Source organism: Pseudopipra pipra, chromosome 1 (assembly GCF_036250125.1).
Source record: "Pseudopipra pipra isolate bDixPip1 chromosome 1, bDixPip1.hap1, whole genome shotgun sequence".
Classification (NCBI taxonomy): Eukaryota; Metazoa; Chordata; class Aves; order Passeriformes; family Pipridae; genus Pseudopipra; species Pseudopipra pipra.
Genome location: NC_087549.1, coordinates 138,767,298 through 138,792,045, shown reverse-complemented (window position 1 = coordinate 138,792,045; position 24,748 = coordinate 138,767,298). Strand labels below are relative to the sequence as shown.

Here is a 24,748-nt window from a genome sequence, read left to right as displayed (position 1 = left end):
TGACCTTGGCAGTGTTAGGTTAACAGTAGGACTAAGTGATCTTCAGGGTCTTTTTCAACCAAAGGGATTGTATGATTCTATGAGTTCTGAGAGACTCTGCTGCAGTCTGCAAAATGATGTCTCTGTGCATGACACCAGCATATTTTTTTGTGTACCTGAGAGAGAGCAAGAGCATTTTCTAAATTGCAATGTCCTGTGTGATGCAGAAGTCAACCTTGGTGCAGGCTGTATCTGTGCTGTCTGCTTGGATCAGACTCTGTGGTGACCTATCCTGTCAAATGTGTCCAGTTTCCTCTAGAAGTGGTTTAGTTGGTTCACTCTAAAAACAAGCCTGGGAGCAAGCGGGGCTGCCTACAATGTAAACAAAGAGGAGGCTTTCTGTGCAGAAAATATGAAGGCTAGTGATCAATAGCAACAATTTATTTAAGAGTTACTGCAAGAAAATTGCTTTCAAGCACTGTAATACATGAGTAATTTCAGCTGCATTGCAATTGAGGCATCTGCAATCAGCTCCAATCACTGGAAGGTTTTTTGAGTTCGATTATTTTTATCTCTTTTTTCATAATGACTGTAGCTGAACTAGCTGAAGAAAAGGACAAAAATGATTGCCAATTGTCATCTATGGAAGCCAAAGTCTATCATAGCAGTAAATAAAAAGTGGGCTGTTTTTTAGAACCAATGGCAAAGTGGTGAGGTGATCTGTGCATACCTCTTGGGTTGCCAGTGTCATGTCAACAACACATGATGTGCTTGTAGATTTTTCTACAACACCAGCTCATAAAAACATGACACTGTGAATTAAGAGAAATGGCAAAGGGAGAAATGAATCAGTGTAAAATGAACTGTAATATGCACAAACAAGGCCCTAAGTAAAGTGCGCATATCAACTGACAATTTTGAGCACAACCATTAATCATTTGTATTTTGTATTTCACTTTAATGTGATTATTTCTTTCAACTACTGACAATCATTGAAATTTTAGTAAATGTGAGATGTAAATAGACAGATCTCGGTTTGTTTAAGAGAGGAAAACACTTTTGTAGTAAGCAGTATCACAACTCATTTGTTTTGAAGGTAAAAGGACAGAGTGAGATATGGAGGCACTTATACTATATCATAACCCTACCATTTATCATTTGCCTGTTGGATATGAATTCCTGAGGTAGCTTATTGGGTCTGTAGACTTAAACCAGGAAACAATTCTATTTTTATCTAAAGTTATTACAGAAAATAACACTGATAATCTTGCAGTCTAAAAATTTCATTCAGAACTGTCACGAATTTCACTGAGTAGTAGGGGCTTACCTAAGGAACTCTGCATTTTATTAATATCCTGCTTGCCAACTCTCATTAGTATCACTATTAATACAGCTTAATTCTCAATCTCCTAAATTTAATATAGACAGGCTTATCTGGAGTAGCAGCCCAAACTGCTGGTGCAAGAGCAAATAGCCATAGGGTAAGGGATGCAGATTCATAACTCATCAAGATGTGTTCTCCTAGATGGATCTGGTGTTTGCTGCAGAAGGAAAGTGCACTATCCCGCCTCCCCGAGGAAGGACAGCTTTATTGGTCCAATCTCCAGGAATCTTCTCTGCAGGCACTGTGCAGAGCTGTTGTCCTGGTTTCTTTGAGCTTTCTGCAGCCAGGAGGTTTTATCAAACATGCTGGTGGAAGTCATGCATCTGGGAATTCACGAAAGGAAACAGAGCAGCTCTGAACTTCCTATGTTCCAAAGTCAAGTTCATTGAAAGCTGAATCCAAACAGAGAATTGCCTGGAAGCTTCATATTTTATTTCCACAGTCTCTTCTGATCAGAAGGAAACATTGGTGAAAGAAAAAAATCCCCATATGAGTTGAGGTCCCGTGCACCAAGTCTCTTCAATGCTTTTAGATCTGGAGCTGACAGTATTACAGCTTTTACTGCTACCAGGCTTGGGCTTTCACGGGCTGCCAATGCAATACACACAGCAGTGGTTCATCTGAACCGGGAAATTAGCCGGTGTAGCTGTTTGGCAAGGACTATTGTGGAGTCACTTCCCATGGTGGGCATTGCCTCTCAGCACAGGAGCACCTGGGAAGCTCTGCTGGGCAGTCCCAGTGTGTGTGCAGTTACCAACCACACTGCCTGATCACTCTTTATAGACTGTCTTTAAAAAGCTGCGGTCTGCAGCTAACTTTTTTATCATAAGCCATTTCTTTTTAGTTTCTCAGAGCAACAAAAATATGTTTACATCAAGTCCCAAACATCTGTTCTTTCTTCCAGAACTGCTTTCATTACCAGGACAGAGGAGAATGGGTAGGAAAATAGAAGTCTGTCATGCAGAGAGTGTAGAAGTGGGAGAAAATGGAAATTTAGTGATACAGGATTATATAAAATGATAAAAGTTTCTAGGGTAATGGGGCAAATTAAGTATAGGTACTCTTATGCTCCCTGTCCTGCATGTTAATTTAATGCTTGTTGTGCAGAACATATCTTTCTGCAGCTAAATAGTTAAAATAAATCTTACATGACTGTAGTGCCCAGTGCAGGCAGTAGTAGATTCCAGTCGTATGCTAGACCCTGTTACTTGAAATGCCAAATGAAGTGTTTTGGAAAGAAAGGTTGCCTAGTTGTGTGGTTTTCAAGACTTTTGAGTCATGAGCATCTAAAATATTTCTATGGAATATGAGGACTCCTTTAGAAATTTCACATGCTGCAAAGCAGTACACTGAAGTTGCCATTCCTGATTATTTGCCAAAGACCTCTGTGAAATTATCCATAGGGGATTAGAGGTCACAGGCTGAAAGTTACTAAAGGACTGGGATTAAGCAATGTGGGTTCACATCATGGAAGTTAACTCTCTGAATGCCTTTGGGATTCTCAGCATCAGGCATCAGCTGGAGTGAGAACGTGCACAGGGGCAGCTGTTGCAGAGTAGTGGTAGAATTGGAGGTTTCCATCCTTGCTTGGCTTGTGACTTTTCTGTGCCTGGAGAAAACAGCCTTTGCTCTGTTCATGCAATACGAACTTACAGAGCTGATTTTTTTTCATCTTTCTCTGTGAAGCGAGAATTTCAGCAGCAAGGCTTTTATTCTAATAAAAAAGAGTATTCCTTTTCTTCTGAGTCTAATCTCAGACCCAATGTCTTACTCCAAAGTACAGTGTAAAATCTATACACCTGCATCCTATAGTGCCATAACGAACAGTGCCACAACCTGCAGACATTCTGTCTTGTCAGTGAAGAGCAAAGTCAGGGCTGTAATTCTTCCAGCTGCAGCACTTGGCTTTCCCTTAATGGCTGAATTACTCCCTTTAGTTAGGTTGGTCATGTATAAAGTCGATGGTTCAGTCACTATAAGTCTAAGACATTAACACATTAAAGACAGTGTTCTGTGGCTTTCTGTGGAGCTCACTTTCTATCTAGAATGATTTTCTACTTGGCAGTTAGCCTGGCTGAGTCAGATAAAAGATACAGGTTTTCTTGAGCTCTGTCTTGCTTTGTTCCTTCCTTAATCATGCTGGAACATGTTCATTACAACTAACTTGATACTTAAACCTGCCTTACTTGGAGCTGTGGTCTTCAGGATAGATGAGGGATTCTCTCTGGGTCCCTCCTAGAGGACACTGGCAGAAGAGCAAGCAGCATTCATGAGGTGCTAAAATCATTGAGACCCAATCACCATGTCAGCCATGTCTTTGTGTGGTCCATCTTGTTTTGTCAGACCAGCTGGGCTGAGAACTTCAGCTTCTTATCTCCCCTTCAGCCCCTCTCATGCTCTGATCAACATGGATCCTGGGCTGAGGATTTACAGAAGCTGCAGGAGAGCCCACCTACACTGTTTTTTCTATATTAACCCTGCACCAGCTGTTAACTACTCAGTGTCAAGCAAATCAATCACTTCTACAGATAGTCTTGCTGTTCTTTACAGGTATGGACTTCAAAATCACGTGCTGATGTTCACACCTCTCTCTCTGCCTGTCTTAAGTGCAGACAGGATTCTCTGCTAAATAGAGTTGGACAAATCTTTTCCAGCCCACTGTCTCTCAGGGAGGCTCCCTGTGGCTCTTGGGGGGAATGGGTTTAGAGCAAAGCCCAAGCTCACACACTCCTGTGAGCGTAGTGCTCCAAAAGGCTCCCTCTACCAGTGCCAAATGAAGAGCTTCATCGAGGTAAGGACAGTAACATTCCCACATGTTCTCCCTCTCTGTATTTCCATACAGATCTCCCAGCTGTGCAGGTACTCAGCACAGGTGTTAATCTCAAATTCTCCTATAAAGAAATGATACCAAAAAAAATCCCATTTCAGGCAAAAGCTTTCTGACTGCTGCTGCTTTGACAGCATAGTTTGGTTTTCTTTCTCTGCTGCTGGCATCACACTGGGCAACACTTCAGAGGGTGGAAGGAAAATACAGCAGACAGGTGACAGATTTTGAAGGAAGAAGGCCCTGGGCCAGGGGAGACATCACTATTAAAATCTTAGTTTTTGTATTGGTTGTCTTTTTCACTTCATGGCCCTTTTAAATTGTTGCCATTGTATAGTCTGGGCTGTCCTGGCAAGTGCCCTGACTGCTTTCCCTGCTGTGCTGAAGGCTGATTTGAGTTCATGGTTAATTTAGGGATAAGTACTTGTGTAATGAAAAGACAAAACAAAACATAAAAAAATTGACCCTGAGGAGAAAAAAGCAACTAAATCTGTCTTGTAAAGATAAGTTAAGGAATACCAGATGGCAGATTTACCCTGGTATGGTGGTGCTGAGTATTGCCTCAGAAAGGGTCTGGCGATGGAATTTGTATTTTTATGTTACAATAGTTAACAGAACACATCTCATAATGAAAAAATCCAGCAGGAGACACAGAAAGTTCCAATTAAACATTCCCTTTATTGGGGCCTTGCTCTGTAATGGCACAAATGATAAACTCTCAGAGTGCCCATCAGTGCTGCTAAGGAAAAGACCCAGAGTCACATTTTACACTTTTATTTGGATTTAGATCAACACCACAAATAAGATACTTTGGTCAAACACAAGAACAGATTGCTATGCCGCTCTTTCCTGGCTGCAATAAGTACAGTAATGTGTAAAAAAAAAAAAAAAGCTGGTTCTCCTGGAACACCAAATGTAAATCTTGGATTGGCACATACATGTAATAAATACATTGTTTGCACTTAGCACTTTAAAACGGAATTGCACATGCAAGATGTAACCAGGCTACTGATCACCTTCATCATTGTCCCTGTTCTATTTTTACTTCACAAGTTCTTTGCTTGCCTTTTTCCCAGCAAGAAAAAAGAATATAATTTGCTGCTCTACCCAGTATTTCAGTGATTGGTCTGCTGATTTTGACACGTTTAGCAAAGGTCACATTGAAGGCCTTCCTGATAGAATTGGTATCTCCTCTATAGCTTGACTTGCAACATTATGCATCGCAGGTAGCAATGGAAGTCCACTAAAGTGAGGTGAAAGGCCTGCCCAAAAGCTAACAAGGAGAGGTTAACACCAAGCAAAGATATAGTAGAGGGACAGGTGTGAATGCAGTTCTTACAATATCAAGAGTCAATACTACTACTACACAAATAATAACATATCAATAATATATTGTACAAGCTTATACAGCAACACATGTTGATTTGCAACATTGTACAGTTAAATCTAAAGTGCACAACCTCAATCTGAGGTGACAAAACAGTACTATCAATATAATAAAGGCAACACAATTACAGACACAATTTATTTCCTCTTTATGTCCTCATCATATTACATTGAATCAATACTCCATTTATCTATTTTAGATGAAATTAAAACCACATTGCACTTCTTTTTTTGTTTCAAGTATTTTAGAGACAGCAAAACAATATTGCTTTACAAACACAAGTTGGCTGTTTAGGCAAAGTTAAAACCAAAACTTTAGTAGGGTTATAAGTAGACAGGCCTAAGCCGCAGAACTCTTACCAACACTTCCAGAATTGGGGGGAAAAAGGATAAATTTCAGTTTCCATGCCAGAGACACCTCTAGTGTTAAGGAATGATGCAGCAAATGAATTCTACAAGAGTTATGCTTCTAAAAAGGTTGTGAGGATCTGTGTGGCTGTTTTTTGGCAGATATAGCCTTATCTCAATTTTTTGTGCAACTTCAAAAGCTGCTGTAGACAAGGATGGAGTCCAGCACTGTGAAAATCCTTTGACAAAATGGTTTGTTACTTAGATCTCATTCCTGTCACTCAGATTACAGTCATATTTAATTTAGGCCTTGTCTTACAGACCTGTACATCTGTAAGAAGTCTTTACCTTCTTAATGTAGCTGTGAGGTTGTATGCTATTTTTTTAGTAAGAATTTCAGAAAATTAAAATTTTCCATGTAGTTTTTGGACCGTGCATAGCAAAAATACTTTTGAGATAAGCATTTATTTAGACGTGACTTTTTTTTTAATAGGCTTTTTAAACACAGAAACAGAAACCATCTAAATACAACCTTATTTCAGTCTTGGTTAGCACTGTATACAGATTGTGCGTCTGCTTAGGCCAAGTGGGAAACATAATTAGGAATAACAGCATCCTATTGTTGTACTATAATTGATCTTATTAAGTGGTTGTAAGAGCTGCAGTACTCTTGAGGTTTTTCAGTAATCAATCCTGGAGATGTACAATCCATATGACATGGAGAAAGAATTTATTATGTGGGTTTATATTTTAAAATAAGCACTAATAAATATTTGAGGCACCTCCATTAAAAGAAAAAGAATCCTAGTGAATTTTCAGCTTCTGTCCTTGCAGTTTTATAACCCATATAAAATAAAAATATATAGTTTACAAAATAGGATTTTTTATATATATATATATATTTCCTTTTGTAAAACTATACCTATTTAAATACATTTGAAATGTTGCTATAGGTAAATTAGAAATTCTGTTCTAATACTACGAAAAAGGCAAAATCCTTTCACTTTCAAACATACAGTATGTGTATTCTGCATCTCACCACCCCTGCCGCCTGCTTCTCCCAATTTGATTTTGTCATAATTTTGGGCAACTTTGGCATCATTCAGTCCAATTGCTTTTTAATTTAAAGAAATCACTGTGTTAAAACTTGGGATAATATTTAAGTATCTTCTATTCTTTCTTATTTGTATCAATGCAGCTTTTTTGTGCAGCTAATTATTAAGGAGGCATTCTAAAACTCAGGAAAGGACTTTAAAGGAGCCATGTTTCTTGATTTTAAACTGTACTCTACTCCAACGCCACAATATAGAAATAGATTTACTTTGGAACAAACTACAGATACATTCGCACAGTTTGTGACAACTTAATTGTCTACTTAGAGGTCCAGGAACAGACTTTCACACCCAGTTATTATAAATCTTGTCCCAGGCGTTCTATTTCATCAATCAGGAAATCAATGTCTTGGTGAGTTGCCGCAGGGTTTGAGATGACCATCCGGAAGAAGTTTGCTTTGTCTCCCAGGGGCTGATAACTCACCATGGTTGTGCCGTACTCCATCATCCTGGCTTTTATCACTGGTGCCACCTGCAGAGTAACAAAAAGCAGAGGGTGATGATGATTATTATTATTGCAATTATTATAATTATTTTCATTATCATCCTCATCCTCATTATTACTAAAACAGAGTATGTTTTCTTTTTTTAAAAAATACGAAGAGCTACAAGAAACAGTTGAAATGAAATCACATTCAATACCGATAAAAACATTAACCCCCACTAAGGAACAAATATCTCATTGAAAAGACACTGGGTTTATCCTGTTTCTTTGTCCTGCTCATAAAATCACTGGGGAAATTTCCCTCTGCTAACTTTCTCAATATGGCTGTTTTTTGTGGTGTTCAAAACATGGTTACAGTCGTTTACCATCTTCATATGCCAAAGTGCTGTAGTATTATTGAACTTCTCCTGCACTTGCTGGGTTTAGTGATTGCAGTTCACAGTAATTTCAGTAAATACACATGGAGGAAATAAATGCTCTAGAGATTAGGCAAACCTAAGGAATACAAACTTGGGGACCAGAGCAAGGTGGTGCCACACTAACCTGCAGTAAAATAATCATGGAGGTGTCATTTGCCAGAACATCATGAGGTGACCGTGCCCTGGAGATCATTTTGGGGATTGCCTGCCTGATAGGGTTTCACTGTTCCCTGAGTGATATCCCGGAGGACACTGCTTACCTTCATCAGGCGGCTCGTTCTTTCTTCACTGTCTTCCATACCACGCAAGCTGGGAGGTAAGTACCAGAAGCAGACATTTGTGTGCTGAGGCTAAACACGGAATAATAATGGTTTACACCGTAAGAAATGCTCGTAATATCTCAACTGCAATTAAGTTCATGCCTTCCTTCCCACTCATACATCATACTGTGACAGCAGTCAATGATTTTCATTATTGTGGTCCACTGAGAGTCATCATCATTATTAATGCAGAAAAGATAATTTTAAGCAATTTATTCTCAGGGTGTCAGATCGCATCTGACGCAGAAACACATCATCCAGCTGGGCAAATATATTTATGCCTTTCTGAGAAGCATCTAGATTTTGCAGATCCTGTCCCCTCCAGGGACTGGAGGGCTCATGTAGCTAAAGCAAGAGTCTATTACAGATAATTTAGAGGTGAAGACCGTGTCATTTACTTTTATTAGATGACAGAATAATATAGAATCTGATTCCGTAAACAGGAGCCACAGGTGGTGCATAAGACAGTTTAAGATTTTCTTACATTGAATGAAATTTATTACTTCTCAATTTGATTCAGCTAGCTGCTATATTAATATGCATGCACCACAGTGTCTTATCTCATTTAATGACTATGAGAGAAAGGAGAAAGGTATAAAGTAAGAACTAGTTGACATTTTGTGTATTTCTGCAATATCCCAACAGTTGCCTGCTTTACTATGTTCATCTTTGCTGGATGCTGAATGGGTGAGTTACAGCAACTCCTACTGCTGCCAGTTCCTTTACTCATCATCAGACCCAGTGGACCAAATTCAGTGATGATGTGTGAGGTGGGGAAAATAAATTCCATAGTGGCATGCTTGGGTATGAGCTTGTAATCTCTGAAGAAACAGTGATGTTTAACCTTGTTCTCTTTAAGGCAAAACACCACTTAACTTTATAACAGGGGTCTCTACCAGGCCTGTCCCCTGCCATCACAGCTGGAGAGGGTTGTCCACAAAGCGATGGTCAAACACCAGACAGTCTGGTGCCGTTCAGAGGTATGGCCACCCAACCCAGGCTGCACTGCCTTGCCCTGGGCGCTGTGCTCCAGCTGAACACCTGGCATCCAGGGGTCCAATCTCAGCTGGAGAGACATTTGCACTCTACACAGGTGCAACTTTTGCCCCATGAGCCAGCTGGGCTCCCAAACAACACTAGACCCTGCCCTGCTGTGCCACACCACATCACAGCAGGGATCACAGTGCAGATCACCCCACGTTATCCCAGGTCCCCTGCAACTGCCCAGCTGAGGATGCTGATAAAACCACTTTGCACAACTGTACTTCTGGAGCTGTGTGGGGCACTGTAACCCCCACTCCTAAGAGACCCTGCTATTAGGAAACTGCAACTTGTTTTTATTACATAGGAGCTGGTTCTAATTGTGTGTGTGTATGCTGTGTTAGGATGACATACCAGTGTCTAGTTTCAGCAGGGTTAAACTGAGCAGACTGAACACTCATGCACAGCTGCCTCAACTTCCTTGTCCCTGGATCCCATGAGGAAGAGAGGTATTGGCACAACAACATGTTTTGTTACAAGGGTCCCTGCTTTCTGTCTCATGCTGTTTGATTTGACCTGTTGGTAGCATCCCAATAGGTAACCAAGGCAAACAGCGTTGACCAACTGAGAAAAGAAGCTGCAATACATACCTTTCCATCAAACACCATTTCATACCCTTCTCTGTTCTTTATTTTATTGTATAGGTATTCTGCTAGTTCCAAGCACTTATCAATTTGTGCTTCAAATCCTGTGGTTCCCTTTACAGAGAGATGAAGAAAAGAAGTTACTTAAATATCTGTTCCGTGAATCAAAATAACAGAAGGACCACAGAGCACTTGCCAACACATCAGCACAATTCCCCTCTCAGAAGCGTCTGTGAGACCAATTAGGGACCTGATTCTACGTGATGAAGGGCACTTTGTGAAGCAGAGCTCATTTGTCTCTAGCTCTTGCCACTGACTCTCCTGTAGCCACTTCTGCAAAATAAGCATCAGGTACTTGTTGGTTCCCAAGAACATTTTGCTGAGAACCTGAGTAACACCTCTGACAAAGGGTGCCCTTGGCAGATTTTCCAGAGAGGCTGAGGACGGTTTTGGACAGCTTGGACTGGCACAGAGGAGGGTCCTTAGAAGGTGTTGAGTTCCAGACATGGGAACTCCAGAAAATGGGGAGTCTCCCATTTTCAGAATAAGGAATTTTTAATCTTCCAGGTGTGATATGCTTGGGGATTTTCCAATAATTTTTTTTTCTTTTTTCAGTTAAGCACAGAATGGGCAGATATACTTTTAGAGCCTGGTCTGATGCCTGTGAAAATGCACACTCTGTTTAGATACTGCCCTGCCTCTTTATTGTTTTTTTGTCTTCATTTCTAACAGATACTATATAAACCCAGAAGATGTGTTTTTAAGAGCTGCAGAAAAACCTGCTTTTTCTTCTCTGGCAGAAGTCATAATCCTCTCTGTGACATCATAATTGTTCCTGCAATCACCAACTGTGATGCCTCAAACAAAGGATTCAGCTTCAAGAGGAAGGAAGGGGAATAAACAGCTGGAATAGATAAACTCTCTAAGAAACACACATCCTATTTTGTAATGTTAATATTACAAGCAGGGTGTGAGAAGAGAAAAAGCAGTACAAGGCATATTGAAAAAATGGGCTTTAGAAGAAATGTTTCTGAGTAAAGGATGGTTCTGGCAGTGCAGAACTGACTTAAAAGCCCATGTCATTATCCCTCTGTGTATAGAGATTTCAAAACAGGATAGAGCTAGCACAGCCCCGGGAGAAAGGTTCGGAGTAAAAGAGAGACATGTGGCTAAAATCTCCTATCACTCTGCAGTCCCCAGTTAGCATAACAGCTATTGCAACCACAGAAACGTCCATCCTCCCTTACAGACTCCCACAACTCCTCAGAGTTTTAATGAAGCACATGAGGATCTTTAAGGCTTTCTGGAAATGAAAACAGTGATGTCATATCCTCTGAACAAACCTGAGGCAAACTGACATAAAAGATTGGATAAATACACCCAAGAACTTATTTAACAATATTCTACAAATACAGATGAATTAATCATTAGAGCTAGTGTTTTACAGATTTCCCAATGAAGATCTTTTGATGAGTTTTCCTCTACTCCTTCAAAAGATGGAGTATCTTTGGAGTAGATCATATCTACTGCATGCAACAAAACTAGGTATTCCAGTCTTGATTTGCCAGGTTTAATTTCTGAATGTCATTTAAACATCTTTTTATTTCCAGAAATCTTTGTAACAACATTCCTAGGTATATGATTTATGCTATTAGACTCCTATAGTTACGCAAAGCAAAAGCTATGCAAAGCCATAGAGTTCAAGTTTCAAAATCATTTGTGCTGCTTAGAAGCTCAACTGTTAAAAGTATAAAAACCACAGAAAATAATGGTGTTCTTTCTTTCATGTTATATATGTGAAATTCAGGTCAGATACTTTCTAAAATGATGATTACAATAAAAAAAAGCCAACTGTATCTGGTGTGCATTACTTTAAGGCAAACAAATCTATAGCAGGCAGTCCTACCTTTGCCCTCCACATCAGCCATAGCTTGAAGACATCCACATGCCGTCCACATTGCAAAGCCTTGTCTCCCGTGTCGTAAGACAGGTCATAGTGCTTGTCTTGTTGAAAGAGGTAGGAAGCATGCATTTGATTGCAACTCTGCATCAATCCCTTATAGAAATAAAGACACAAGCAAAGTGATGTTGGCACAGATATGACTACTGCTTTGAGGGTTGCTTTGGGTGAGAAATTACAAACATCGAAATCAGTGGAATATGTGTCCAAGCGCAAAAGGAAGATCAAAAAAAAGGACAAAATTAGACTCAGTTCTCCATAGACTAAGTTTTTCACATCCCTTTCAGTGCCCAAGACACCTTGGTACCTGACCCAGCAATGTGTAATATACTCCTAGATCTAAGGCATTTTTTAAAAAAAGCTGGACATTGTGTTTCTTAGCATCATTATGCTTAAGTTCATTTTTGGATCTTGCTTTCTATTCTTTGTTCTGGTTCCTTTTTCTCCTTTCCTTGGAAGGCATCTTTTCTGGTCGAGTTGGTGACTAATCTAATATCACAGAACTTTTCAATTGTTTGGTCTCTAAAATTCTGATTTTTATTGTTTGTTTTTTTTTCTTTGTAGAAACAGTTATTTTCTGCAAGGTCCTCAGCTGCAGATTGGATGCTTAAGTGGTATAGAAAGCTTTGAACAGACAGAAGAGCATATGGCCTTTAAAAAGCCAGCTAGAGCTATTTCTGGGTTGCAACATCCCATTCTGAGAGGCAGCTTTGTGGGAGGGACAGAAGCCAACAAGGTGAGGAAACCTGGCTCATGAAAGCATGAGGATTCCTTTTTAGCTTTTAAAGTAAAATGCAGAGAGCCATGTTCTGGCTCTAGTTAAGACCTCAACCAAGTTTATGGTATACCTTAGGGCTGTTGCCTAAAACAGCAATTTCCAGTCCAAGAAGAATAAAAACTTGGCTGTTTATCATCAAGTCTAACCTTTATGTATAACTCAAAACTGAGATAGCAAAATGAGAGGGGGACAAACTCCTGACTTTCTCCTAATCTGAGCCATCTGTTCTCACTAGAGGTCAAGGATGGTACTGACTTCAGCCAGGCAGGATTTGTCTCATGGAACTGACCCAGAGGGCAAATAAAAGCCAGTTTCTCTTTTCCTAAGTGCAATCACTTTGTATTACAATCTGTTGTACAGCTGCTAGCAAAACAGCAACCAGCTTTTTGATAGCTGGTCTATTAAGTGGTGGTTGTATAGCAGCTGTCCCAGTAACTGATGGTTATATGAAAATTACAGGCTTGAAGGGTAATTCTAATTCTACTGCTAAATGAAATGTCTACTTTTTAATACAAGTGAACTTAGTGCATCATTTTTACTTCCAGGTGCCCCAAAGTGGATATATAGATCACAGCTGGGTAGGAATATCACAAAAGTCTAGAAAGTTTAAAGATGCCTCGATTCTGGACCAAATGTTGTGCTGCATGTATACAATGTCATTCATCCCGAGAGAATGAGAGTTTGCCTAGAGTTACATCTTATGCTACACAGCAATTTATGGGGTTACACAGCTATGCACCCACAACTTAACTATGGACATTTTAAATGGAAAGTCAAAAAACTCTGTAAAGATATTGCCATTGACGGGCTCTATCATTTCTTCTAGACAGCTGCTTTAATTCTTTTTGCAGTCACAGCCTGAGCATGTAACTAGAGGTCTATTTCTCAGGGTTTTTTTTATAATCCTCATCACATTAGCAAATATTAGCTATGACACATTTATGAAGACAGTATCCAGGATTTTCAGAAGCAAAATGCCAGGAAGGAGCAGAGAAGCACATATACTGTGACATACCTCTTCTCTTACTAGGAGGGCCGAACACTGCAGCGGGACGCCCATCATCTTGTGAGGGTTCCAGGTCACTGAGTTAGCCCTAGGACAGCAAACCACGTGAAACTCAAGACATTGTACTATGTGAAGAAATCACAGAAGCATTTAGAAATAATTAGAATAATAATGAACATGTAGCAATGCGCCCCTTTTTCTGTTTCTGAGCAAGCAGAGCTGTAAGAAATCAGGAAAGCAATATGAGGAAAGCAATGCCTTCACAGGGGACTAATCTATGCTAGTTGGTTTTTGGATGACAATCCTGGCAACATACCACAGGATAATTGCTCTATCCACTAAACTTAATCAGTATTAAACTTTCTGGGGAGTCATCTATACTTTATAAACATAGGGAAAACTTCCTAAAAACACCCACTTGACTGATGAACTTTCTAAAATTGCACAGCTGATTAAAGATGCAGATAGGAAGCTGGCAAACTCGCAGATTCCCTCCCTCTGACTCCAGTTTCAGCAAGATCTTAGTAAGGAGCTTACAAAGGCATTTTTTAAAAATTCCTTTAAATGCTTCTGGCTATCACTAAGTAACTCTGAGTAACTTGGAAAACCTGGCCCAAAGTAATTTTTCCTGTTGCTGCGATGACGGCAAATTTTCATAGCTCCTCAATTTTAGCTTGGCTGTGGCAATTCACATGACCACAGTAATAAGCACAGGATTGATCCATCTTGCCACAAAAGAGTCTGATCCCATCTCCCTTCAGGACACATTTGCTGGAAAAATTACTGTCAGTCTAAACTTTGTGGATAAACAGGGTGCTGATACAATACAGCCTATTGTATTGTATACAGAAGAGGCATTTGGACTGTGTTGAGGGCTGAATGGAAGACTGTCCAGTTGTTTATTACTTTATTTTGCGTTATGCTTGACTGGCTATTTTTTTGATTACTATTATTACATATTATGATTAGCTGATAAATGTATATATTTGCATCCTATTTGGCAGGCTATCAATGATACACAGTGCACAGTATTTCACCTAGTGCACTGATTTGCATTTTCATGGTATAAACTGGCATAAATCAGTCAACTGAGACATGTGAAAACTTAAAGGACACAGACACATTTTCAGGTAACATTAACGTGAACAGAGGCGAGTATGTTAGAATCTGGCAGTGTTCTCCTTTGTAGGACCTGGAGACAGGTTTATGCATGTCCTGCCAAATTGCTTCCACTCCTTCAAAGCAGCAACTTCAAAATTCACACGGACATTAGGCAGTAGTTCTGTGCTTTCGTCTTTGCTATTTAAATGGAACTGTGCAAGTGCCTGATGCAAAATCTGTAGGGAACAGTCTTCCTCAGGCAACATCTGGCCACTTGGCTTGGCTTTTTGAGTATTTGGCAGCTTTTAATCAGCTCAGTCAGTCATCTGATTACAACATCAAAGCTAGTGATTCTGAACATGCATTCAGGTCTATGAATTTCCTTTGATATGATACTTTTTAATTTTTATTTGTGCCTATGCAAAATCAAACAGAAATTCTTTAAGAGATCTCTAGGTAATAATGGTATGGGTTCTCTCAAGGAAAAGGATTATTCACTGACAATAGCCAGATGTAAATTATCTGTCTAAAACATTTAATTTACCCTAAGGTCATTTATTTACCCAATGACATACCAATTGCACACAGAAAAAAATTAATTATGTAAAGTAAAAATCCACCATTTTTCATTTGTTATCAGTTATTTTGGGCTTTGGCCATCAGCATGTGCTTGTAGAAATTGCTGGCTGAGACAAACAGTGAAGTAAAAAAAGCTACATGAATCTGCAGATATTTTCTAAAAGCATCTCCTGTTTGCCCAAATAACCGAGCACCAAGTATCTGTGGGTTTTTTTTGCTGTGGGTCAAAGATACAAAAAAAAATTTCCTTTGGAGATTTTGAATTGATGACAGGAGAGATTCACAACTGTCAGAATTTGGTCCTCAGCCATCATTAAATACAGACTGAGGTGGATTCACTGACCAGCCACAGCCCTGGAAAGGATGTCCAGTCCCTATATGGGAGCACTCATACACTGCAAACATGTTTTTCTTATGTAGCTGTCACTTCCTGAGACTTTGGAAAAGGGATACCAGGCTGAAACTCCTGATGGTGGCCAGACCTATCTGCTCCAGAGACCAGGGCACATGCTTCCTCCAGGGTGCCTTCAAGCAGCTTGAAATCTGCCCTGTGGGGACTGGAGGGCACAGTAAGGATAGTCCTGCAACTCCTGCTGCCTGTGATGGATATTTCTGCTGGACTGCCTGTTACCAGAAGGATGTGAATACTCAGAGCACAGCGTGCTCCAGTTAATGCTCCCTCCTTGTACCTTTCTTCCCTATCAAACATGAGTACAAGCTTTAGTTCTCTTCTATTCAGACCTGTAACAACTCAATTATCTACCATGAAACAGGAGTGTCCATAAAAGTTCAGTCTGCTCAAAATGTTCCCACATCTGAGATCTGGACAAACTGAAATGAGCTGCTGTGTCCATCAAGCAGAGGAACAGCCCTGGAAAAAACAAGCTTCCTTAATTTACTGCCAAACATATGGAGATGGTGCTTATTAAAGAACTAAATAAAATCCAGTGGAGTTCTGGATCTAAAGCATATTGTTTGGAAAATTCTCCAAAATAGATTTAACCTGAACTTTTCATTCCAGCATAATTTGGACAGCAATTTGGGAGGCAAATCCTTTGTTTCATACTCTGCCTTCATAGGCAACTAGGTGGATTTTTCTAACTTGCTGGATATTTGGATATATGTCCTTTTAATGCATGATACGTAATTTTGGAGTGTTGCAGGCAGTCTTAACTAAATCAAATTCATAGAACCATTGGCCGGTTTCCAAATTTTGCATGTGAGATGTATGAGAAAGGAACTGAATCATCAAAGTATCCTCCTAATCTCCAGGAACAGGATGAGAAAATTGTTTGTAATTTTAATTGACAAGGAACAGCAATGTGATTTATTGACACAGAAGGCAGAAGGGAATAACAATTGCTCTCAAATACCATGAGCTTCAGGAAGTATACTAATGTAAAAGTGACTCCATCTAGCCAAGTATACTGTCTCTAGAAAGTGGACTAAACAGGTGACTGGGAAGAATTCAAAATGGGGCAAACATATATGAACTTTCTCTAAATACCCTCTGAGCTCTCATTCAGTTGTGGCTCATGGAAATCCCAAATGCTTTTTATTTTTCTTTCCTTGAATGCAGGTAAATCTTAACATCCTAGGGAAAGGATTTCCACAGTTTAACTAAAAGGTTCTGAGTAAGCAGTTGCTTTTAAGCTCAGTCTTTTCAGGCTGGACTAGCATCACTTATGTTCATCTGTATGTATCTGCAATGTTCATGAGCTCATGACTATGACTATGTGTATATATCCAGGCTCAGATATACTGAGAAGACATCACTAACACAGCCTGGAGAGGGCTATTCTCTCCAGAAGTGACAGAGAAGGACATCTGCCCAAACTGCAGGTGCATCCACCTTTTATACTTAAGATTTCCGTACACAAAACCTCCAAGATTAATTTCTTAGAAAAATACAATGGCTAAATCATGCTGGACGCTGAATCAGAGAATGCTGCAGAAACAACTCTGGACCTGAGAATGCATGGTGGAAGAACAAAAAAACAAATATAAAATGTCTGCTGGATGTAGTACAAAACAACGTGCCACGTCACTGTAGCACTGAACAAAGGAAAGACACTTAGCAATGCTACTTCAACTGGAAGGACAGTTTGCATGATTTCTTCCTACTGTATCTTGGAGATAACACGGATCTTTAATTTCATTCACAGGCATTGCTATGGTAATCACAAGTGTGTTAAAATGCATTTAATAAATGACTTTTATTAATACTAATAAATCATACCTTTCAATGCCGTTTAACTTCCATTTGTGTTTTCTTGACATCAGAAGCCCACCACCCCATGCTCCCTGGAAGGCAAGACACATTATCTTAATGAGAACTCTGCTTTTCTCCATGATGACATCTGTGTGTTCACATCTGTGTTTGGGACCCTTTCTTTTTTCTTGCTGATGTGGCACATTCCAAAATGACCAGGCAGATGGGGCCTGAGGCATTAGCTGTGCTAACAATTTTCTTCCAGTAGCTTGGAAGCAGCAGTTAATAGGCCATAAACCAGGCATCCACTCTTATCATCTGCTAACCCCTCACTCGCCCCTCCTCTGACCTCCTCTGACACAGCACATCGAGTTACCCCATGCTATAATTAACGACTTGCAGAGCTGCTCCTGGGTAAGCTGTATTTTCTCTTGGTGCTAACAAACCAGGTGGAGATCTCAGTTGCTCTGGGGAGTTTTTATCATATTTTGGACCCACTATTGCTTGCCCTATACTCATTTGCTTTCTTCACGGAAATTTGGGACAAGCAGGCGTTTCATGCAACTGAGAAGTATTTAAGGTAAATACAAATTCTTCCTTTGAATTGGACTGATTTTGGCTGACACAGTAATCCAAAAGCAAGATATTCAGCCCTATGCAAAGTCAATTACCAAGCCTCTTTGGAGAAAAGATTTGCAAAAATGACACAGAAGCCATTCTAGGGCTGAAAGATAATCCTTCAGAAAGATTTCTTGGCAAGAGCCCAGATAAAGCTAAGTAGCCAATCTGATAAAATTCCCTAGCATTTGCATTAACCTGATCAGCCATTTGCAGTACTTTATTCCAGACAAACGTAGACTTTTCCTTATGTATTTATTTTGCAGCTGCTGCAGAAGCTGAGCCAGTGCTCAGTATGGTTCTTATGTATTTCTTTACTAATGGTATTTAGAGCTAAAGCTGAAAGCTAAAAGCACTCGAACTAGGTCATCTTTAAATGTCCCAGTTGCTAGAAGTACAACTACAGTCACAGCTCCTAGAACATCCCTCTGACCTGAGTCTTTCAGAAGAGTGGGAAGTCAGTGCTTGGATGTTAGACTTAATTACAGGACCCAAACACAATGGATTTTGTACAAGACGACACTGTTCAAAATTAATACTAATACAACTTGTAATCCAGCCCTCCATGAAAGATGGTACTTACATCCACATGCATCCAAATTTTGTATTTCTTGCAGATGTCTGCAATGGCTATGAGAGGATCGAATGCCCCGTACACTGTTGTCCCAGCTGTCGCACTCACCAGAAAAGGAACAAATCCCTGCAAGAAAGCAGAGAGGTTTGCATGGTCGGAGTGCTGCAGCCCCCTCAGCCTGCAGCAGTTCCAGCTCCCCTTGTGCTGCCCTCACAGTGAGCCCACAAGAGCCTCCCGGAGGGCATCCTTGCTATGTTAGGACTGGTTTTCTCCAAGTTCAGATGTCAGCGATATTTTAGTTTCTACCTTAAGGTGGCAGCAAACTTCCAAACCAGCATCCTCCATTTAGTAGGATGCATGAGACGGGTAAAGGCTCAACAGAACAATTCTGCTCCACACCACCTGCTTGAAACAAAAAAGTCTGTGCTACAGGACACAGAAAAACCTTACCCAGGCACCACAGTGAGAGAAACATTTTTAGTGGACTGTGCCCTGGGCTGCACTGGAATTATCCCAGCAAGTGCCTGGACATATGGTGTCCCAGTTTTGTCAGTGGGAACACTGTGCATGTGGGTGTCTCCTGGGGCAGCGGACAGGGGAGTTGTGGGGCTCACTTCCAGTCCCATCCCTCCTGCAGAGCAGGGAAACAGCATGAGGAAGAAAAAGACAGCAGCCTCCACAGAGGCCAGGGACCATCTCTTGGATTCCCTCTGCTACATGCTGTGCCTCACAGCAGAGCACTCACCGTCTATCACGTTTGCACTATGAGGTCTGGGGTCTGCCAAAATTTATACCAGTGTTTCATTTTAATTTCATCTGTAGTTCTGTTGGTTTCATACAGAGTACTCGGAGGTCAAGAGTGGTTACCTTTTTTTTTTGCATAACTGGAGCTTAAACCATCCGAAAGGTCTAACCTTCCTTCTACAATAGTCCATAGGTTTGGCTGCACCTCTATTGTCATTTTTCCTTATTTTTTAATCTACTGTATTGCCCTTCTTGGAAAAAGTGAGCTTTTAATAAAGACCTGTGTTATTCATGAGCTTTGACTGCTGTGTGCCTAATGAGTATTTACATAAATGTTGAAAGCATAGGGCTGAGTTCATTGCATACTTTAATCTGATGTTTTAATTCTAGCTTCTGTTAACAAACACATACAAAAGTAGTGCATATTTAGAGATGTGTGGATTTTAGTTTATTTTCAATTCATTTGGTGAGTCCATGAGGAGTATTTTCAATGCATTACAATATAATAAATTCCCCCAAATGATTACTCTGTTTTTGACAATATTCAGCTGAGAAACTACATCATAGGCTGACGATATAAAAGAGGATGTTAAGAAGAACGACATAGAAAAAGAAAGTGAAATAGACATTATGAAGTAGCTCTAAACCTATTTTCTCAGCAACTCTTGCCTCATTAATTGAAAGGCTACATTTCTGAGAAATAAATAAAACTTAGTGGGCAAGCCTGTGTTGTTTTACAAAGGAAAGCAAAACAACTAGCTGTACCATTCTTGGCTTTTTTTCTTCTTTGGAAGAAGAAAAGCAGGTAAACTTACCTTTTGTTTGGCTTCAACAATTCTTCTTTCAAGGTCTGATGGGATCATTTTCCCTCTGGAGCAAGAGAGAGTTGTATCAGTAATTCGATCTTGAAATCAGCTTCTGCTGTTACTTCTTCACTTAACAGGAAACCCAAAGAAGGACCAAAGTGACTTTTTTGCCCAAGGGTTATGTAGCAATGAAGAGCACAGAAAGGCTCTGTCCACTAGTCTTAGTTTTTATCCTAATTATTTAGTCAATATATTTGCATAAATATGGTGATGGTAACTGAGAGAAGTTATCTCATGGCCACTGCCATTAAAGACTGATGCTGCTCCATGGAGCCTCCTGTTCCTGTCTGATGTTACAGTCCTGGGAATAAGCTCCAGGCTCCCAGGGAGAGGCTCAGCCCAGCATCCCAAGAATCTGCTGGGTGCCAAATACCACAGTCCCCTCTCAGCAGGCACAGAAAATGCCAGCTGAGCTGCATGGCCATGAGCAGTACAGCTCAGTTGTGCTGTAAACAGTTGTCTCTGTGTTTCCATCCCAGGGGTGAACTTGTTTCAGGGTGACTATACTATGCTTTAGTGCATTACATGTTTGCATTTGCCTGAAGCAAGGTGTGAGAGAAACTACCAGTCTAGACTCATTAAATGCACTGTCAGGCCCTTTGCATTGTCTGTATTTGTAACACCTCTAGTATGATCCATCTACCTCAGATTCAGACTCAGTGGTATAAAGCTTGAAGGCTAATTTAGGAAATCCTTCAAATGAATTAGGTATAAGACAAACCAGTGCTGATACTGATATTGAGGTTAAAGTTTTCTTTGCTTTAGACACAAGAAAGACTATCAAAGAAGAGACAGTATGAATAACAGCAATAAAAACATGATAGCTTTCCACAGTACAGAAATAGTCTTCACTGGCTTTGAGTGTTGTACATTTAGATTAATATCAATTTTTAAAGACTTCTTCAGATTTTTTCTTTCATTAAGCCCTGATTTCCTTTTGCTATAAAAAAGGAACAACCTTTACTAAAGCTCAAAACAGTAGCTACAAGGAAACTAATAAAAAAATTACTTTTAGTTTGATTTTGCACAAAACCCCTGAACTGTTTTCATTATATTTGGATGCATGTAAATTCTTTTTAATTATTATTTTATTTTGATAAGATGCTGTTGGTTTTCTAAGTTTTCAGCCTTACACAGCCTACAATAAGATGATATTTAAGTAGAAATAGGTTTGTACTGCCGACTTTTTTGCAAAACCTCTCCTGCTTATTCAAAGCACTAAAATACTGAAAGAATAACTGAAAATAAAAAGCTCTACAAATCTAAAAATTAGCCCTGATTTTTCTTGCAGAAATTCAAAGAAAGGTCTCAAGAGTACTCAACTCATTGTGAGTTCCCCCCAGACATGTGTACATGTTCAGAGAAAAGCAGTAGTTGTCTGGTGCTCAAAAACTGTTTTTGGGATCATTAGTGGAATAAAGAAAATAAAACTATGCCAAAGGAAGGCAATGAGTTCCTCCTCAAAATATAATTCAGATGTTGTTGGTCTTTAATAGTTTCTAATTTAATAAACTTGTGCATAGAAACACACACGGAACTTGGCAGTTGCTTTCATTACCCACAATTTTTTTACCAAGACAAGTGGTTATCCAGTCCCTGGTCTCACTGAGTACATGGAGGAATTTATGGACAAGACAGTGCAATGCCCAAGCAATGTCAAGCTTTACCAGTAAACCAGGCAAACTTGGCAGGTGTGGGTCAGGATGGGAAAGAGCCACCAGGAAGTATGCTTGTTCATGCTGGAAACATCAAAAAGATCTCATGGTGCTCCTTCACCCGTCCACAGGTACACATCTTCACAGAGGGTCATCTCAACCACACCAGCCCACATCCTGTGCAAACAATCTGCTCTGTCCCTGTGTGGTGTCTGCTGGGATTTGGTGACACACGCAGTAATCCTGCTGTTTACTTCAGTGTGGGCAGGGTAAGCATTGTGGTTTTCACAGAAAACCTTCATGTTGAATTTGCACAAGAAGAAAAGGAAGACACGACTTCATTGATCCACATTTGTCTTTAGTGAATAGAAATAACTGGAGGTTTATTTTGATGTGTGTTGGTTGTTTTGACGTTGTCACTAAATCCTCTTCAAGGTGTGCTCAGTCTTTTGTTAACAGAGATAACAAGTCCACAAGTCAATATGCAGGCACCACGATTAGCACTATGAATTGTTTAGTTGGTGCTTTTTTTTTTAATGTGGGAGCAGAGAATTTTGATAGTAGCAAAACCTTATGCTAGAGACATAAGCAATTCAGTACCTTGTAACAATGACAGACTCAAATAGCATTTTCTATTGAAAAGACTCTCAGGAGAATCAATAAGGATTGTTCTATTAATTTTTGTCCCATAGAAAGTTTTTCCCTTAAAACTGAAAATCATCATCAGAAGATGTTGATTTTGTAAAGTGGGTTTTCATAGAGAATTGAAACATTTTATCTGGGTGTGTTAAGAAAGAAGCCTATGTGACACCTGTAGATTAGTTTCCTGCTGTGCTACTCCTTTCCAGGGTCCATCATCCTCCTTGGCTTATGCTGCCCACAATGCTGCCAAGATCCTTCTCTTCACATCTCATTGCAAGAGTGTCCCCATCAAGGGCACTGAGGGAAATGCAGTCCAGCTATGAAAAATGGTGGGGGCATGAAGCAATAGAAATGAAGCACTGGCAAATCCTCCTAAATAATATACTCATAAAAAAGGCCCACTTCTCCTCATGTCTCTAAATGCCCTGTTTTGACCAAAACAAGCTTCCTCCTGGTATCTTAGCACAACATGTAAAGAAGGATGTTAGCCTGATATTGTTTCACTTCAGGATGAAATAAAAAGGAGTATCAGAAAGCCCTGAGGAAGGGCACTTGTAACATTTTTGATGAACTCCAATAACTGTTTCATGAAGAAGTTACTGACAGAGCCAGTTCCTCCAGCGGGAGAAATTAGTGTGAGGCTGCTGAAGATAACAGAGTTATAAAAAATTATACCAACTGCTAAGCACATCCTACATGCTCTCTCTGAGCTGAGCACCTGACGATCTTCTTCTATGTACTGACAAGAAGAGCTGTATTTGACATCTTCACTTACCTTTCATCACATCTAATCAAAATCACACTATCTGTACCAATACCCAAGGCTGCAGCTCCTTTCTTCACAGAAAAGTGGCTCTGAAAAATACATTTATTATTTATTAATTTGATTATTATTTATCTAATTTAATATAAACCATGACCCTCTTGCAAGCCCTTCAGCAAGAAGTCCCACACAGGCAATAATTCCATTCATAGCCTTTTTGGAAACTGATCACTTTAATCTGAGGCTTTGTGTCAGCTCACTACTGTCAACTGAGAAACAGCAATCACTCTAATCTGAATTTACTCCTGGAACATTAAATACACAGTTGTGGCTGATGATGGACTCAAATTCTGTCCTTGATGCATAACTGCAGCTTCTACTGCTTGTACGGATTGAGCTGTGAGCTTGATTTACTGATACAAAATATTCTTCCCCAGGGAACTCAGTTTGTGATGTCCAGAGTGATGTGTTATTATGTAACTTTATGCCAAACAATATACTGAGAGAAATTAAGATAGTAAGCCTAATTGTGATCTCATGCCAGCGAAAGCTAGTAATAACTCCTACTAATAAACAGAGCTACTTCAGTTTAAAATCAGAACAGTCTATTAGTAAGACTATTAGTTAACCTGTATGTACAGAATACGACGTGGAAGTTACATACCAGAGTGCAAGTTTATCTAATTTTCTCTCACTCACAGGACTTAACTCCTGAGCCAATGTTGGTTTATAATTCTAATTTAAATGATAATGAAATAGTTTTACATCAAATTATACTCCCAAGAATCTGATTTTGTATTAACTCCAACCCAGCTGTTAACGATACTGTCCAAAGTAATTTTAACTACAGATTATTAAACTTTAAAAAATGGAAATTCTTCACGTATACTACAGTACCATTAGCTTAGGACGTAACACTATAGAAAAGATCAAGAACATAAAAATGTAACAAGGCTTTTTAAGTGTCCACAATGTTAAAGAAGAAAGGAAGACCTAGTTTGCAGAAGACTACAATGCAGAGAAGTAATCACTAATGCTTTGTCAGTGGAATATTTGGCTTCAACAGTAATGCAAGTGGCAGAGCTGAAGGGAAAGAGATTAATACAATGGTTACACATGCATGCTCTGCTTAAAGGTCTTGAAGTCAGAGGGATTTCACTGCATACTAAAGGGCTCCATACATAATGAACACTTTGAGAATGAAAATAAATTCTAAGCCAACTTAATGAAAGAAGAAGAAGAGTAGAACCGCAACATGAACATTCAACTTAATAAGGAAAAACCTCTATGTTTAAAAAATTGCTCAAGGAGCAATTTTGATTGAGTCTTGACTGCTATGGTTAAGGTTGCATAAGAGTGCCCACTCCAAATTCTTTTTTTTCAGATTTCTCTTGAGCCAAGATTCACT

At 39.7% G+C, this 24,748-nt stretch overlaps 1 protein-coding gene across 3 annotated transcripts in view; it reads right to left on the bottom strand.

The window, feature by feature from the left end:
• Window positions 1–4,845: 4,845 nt before the first annotated feature.
• GAD2 (glutamate decarboxylase 2) overlaps window positions 4,846–24,748 on the bottom strand; it is a 41,064-nt gene continuing 21,161 nt past the window's right edge. For all 3 annotated transcript variants that reach the window (XM_064635851.1, XM_064635866.1, XM_064635857.1), the window contains 9 exons: window positions 23,353–23,432; window positions 20,230–20,284; window positions 18,680–18,796; window positions 17,506–17,570; window positions 13,596–13,674; window positions 11,749–11,898; window positions 9,849–9,956; window positions 8,158–8,247; window positions 4,846–7,505 (listed from right to left, as the gene is read on the bottom strand). In XM_064635851.1, the coding sequence (XP_064491921.1) occupies window positions 7,332–7,505; window positions 8,158–8,247; window positions 9,849–9,956; window positions 11,749–11,898; window positions 13,596–13,674; window positions 17,506–17,570; window positions 18,680–18,796; window positions 20,230–20,284; window positions 23,353–23,432 (918 nt within the window). In that variant the 3' untranslated portion in view covers window positions 4,846–7,331. The remainder of the gene's footprint in view (window positions 7,506–8,157; window positions 8,248–9,848; window positions 9,957–11,748; window positions 11,899–13,595; window positions 13,675–17,505; window positions 17,571–18,679; window positions 18,797–20,229; window positions 20,285–23,352; window positions 23,433–24,748) is intronic.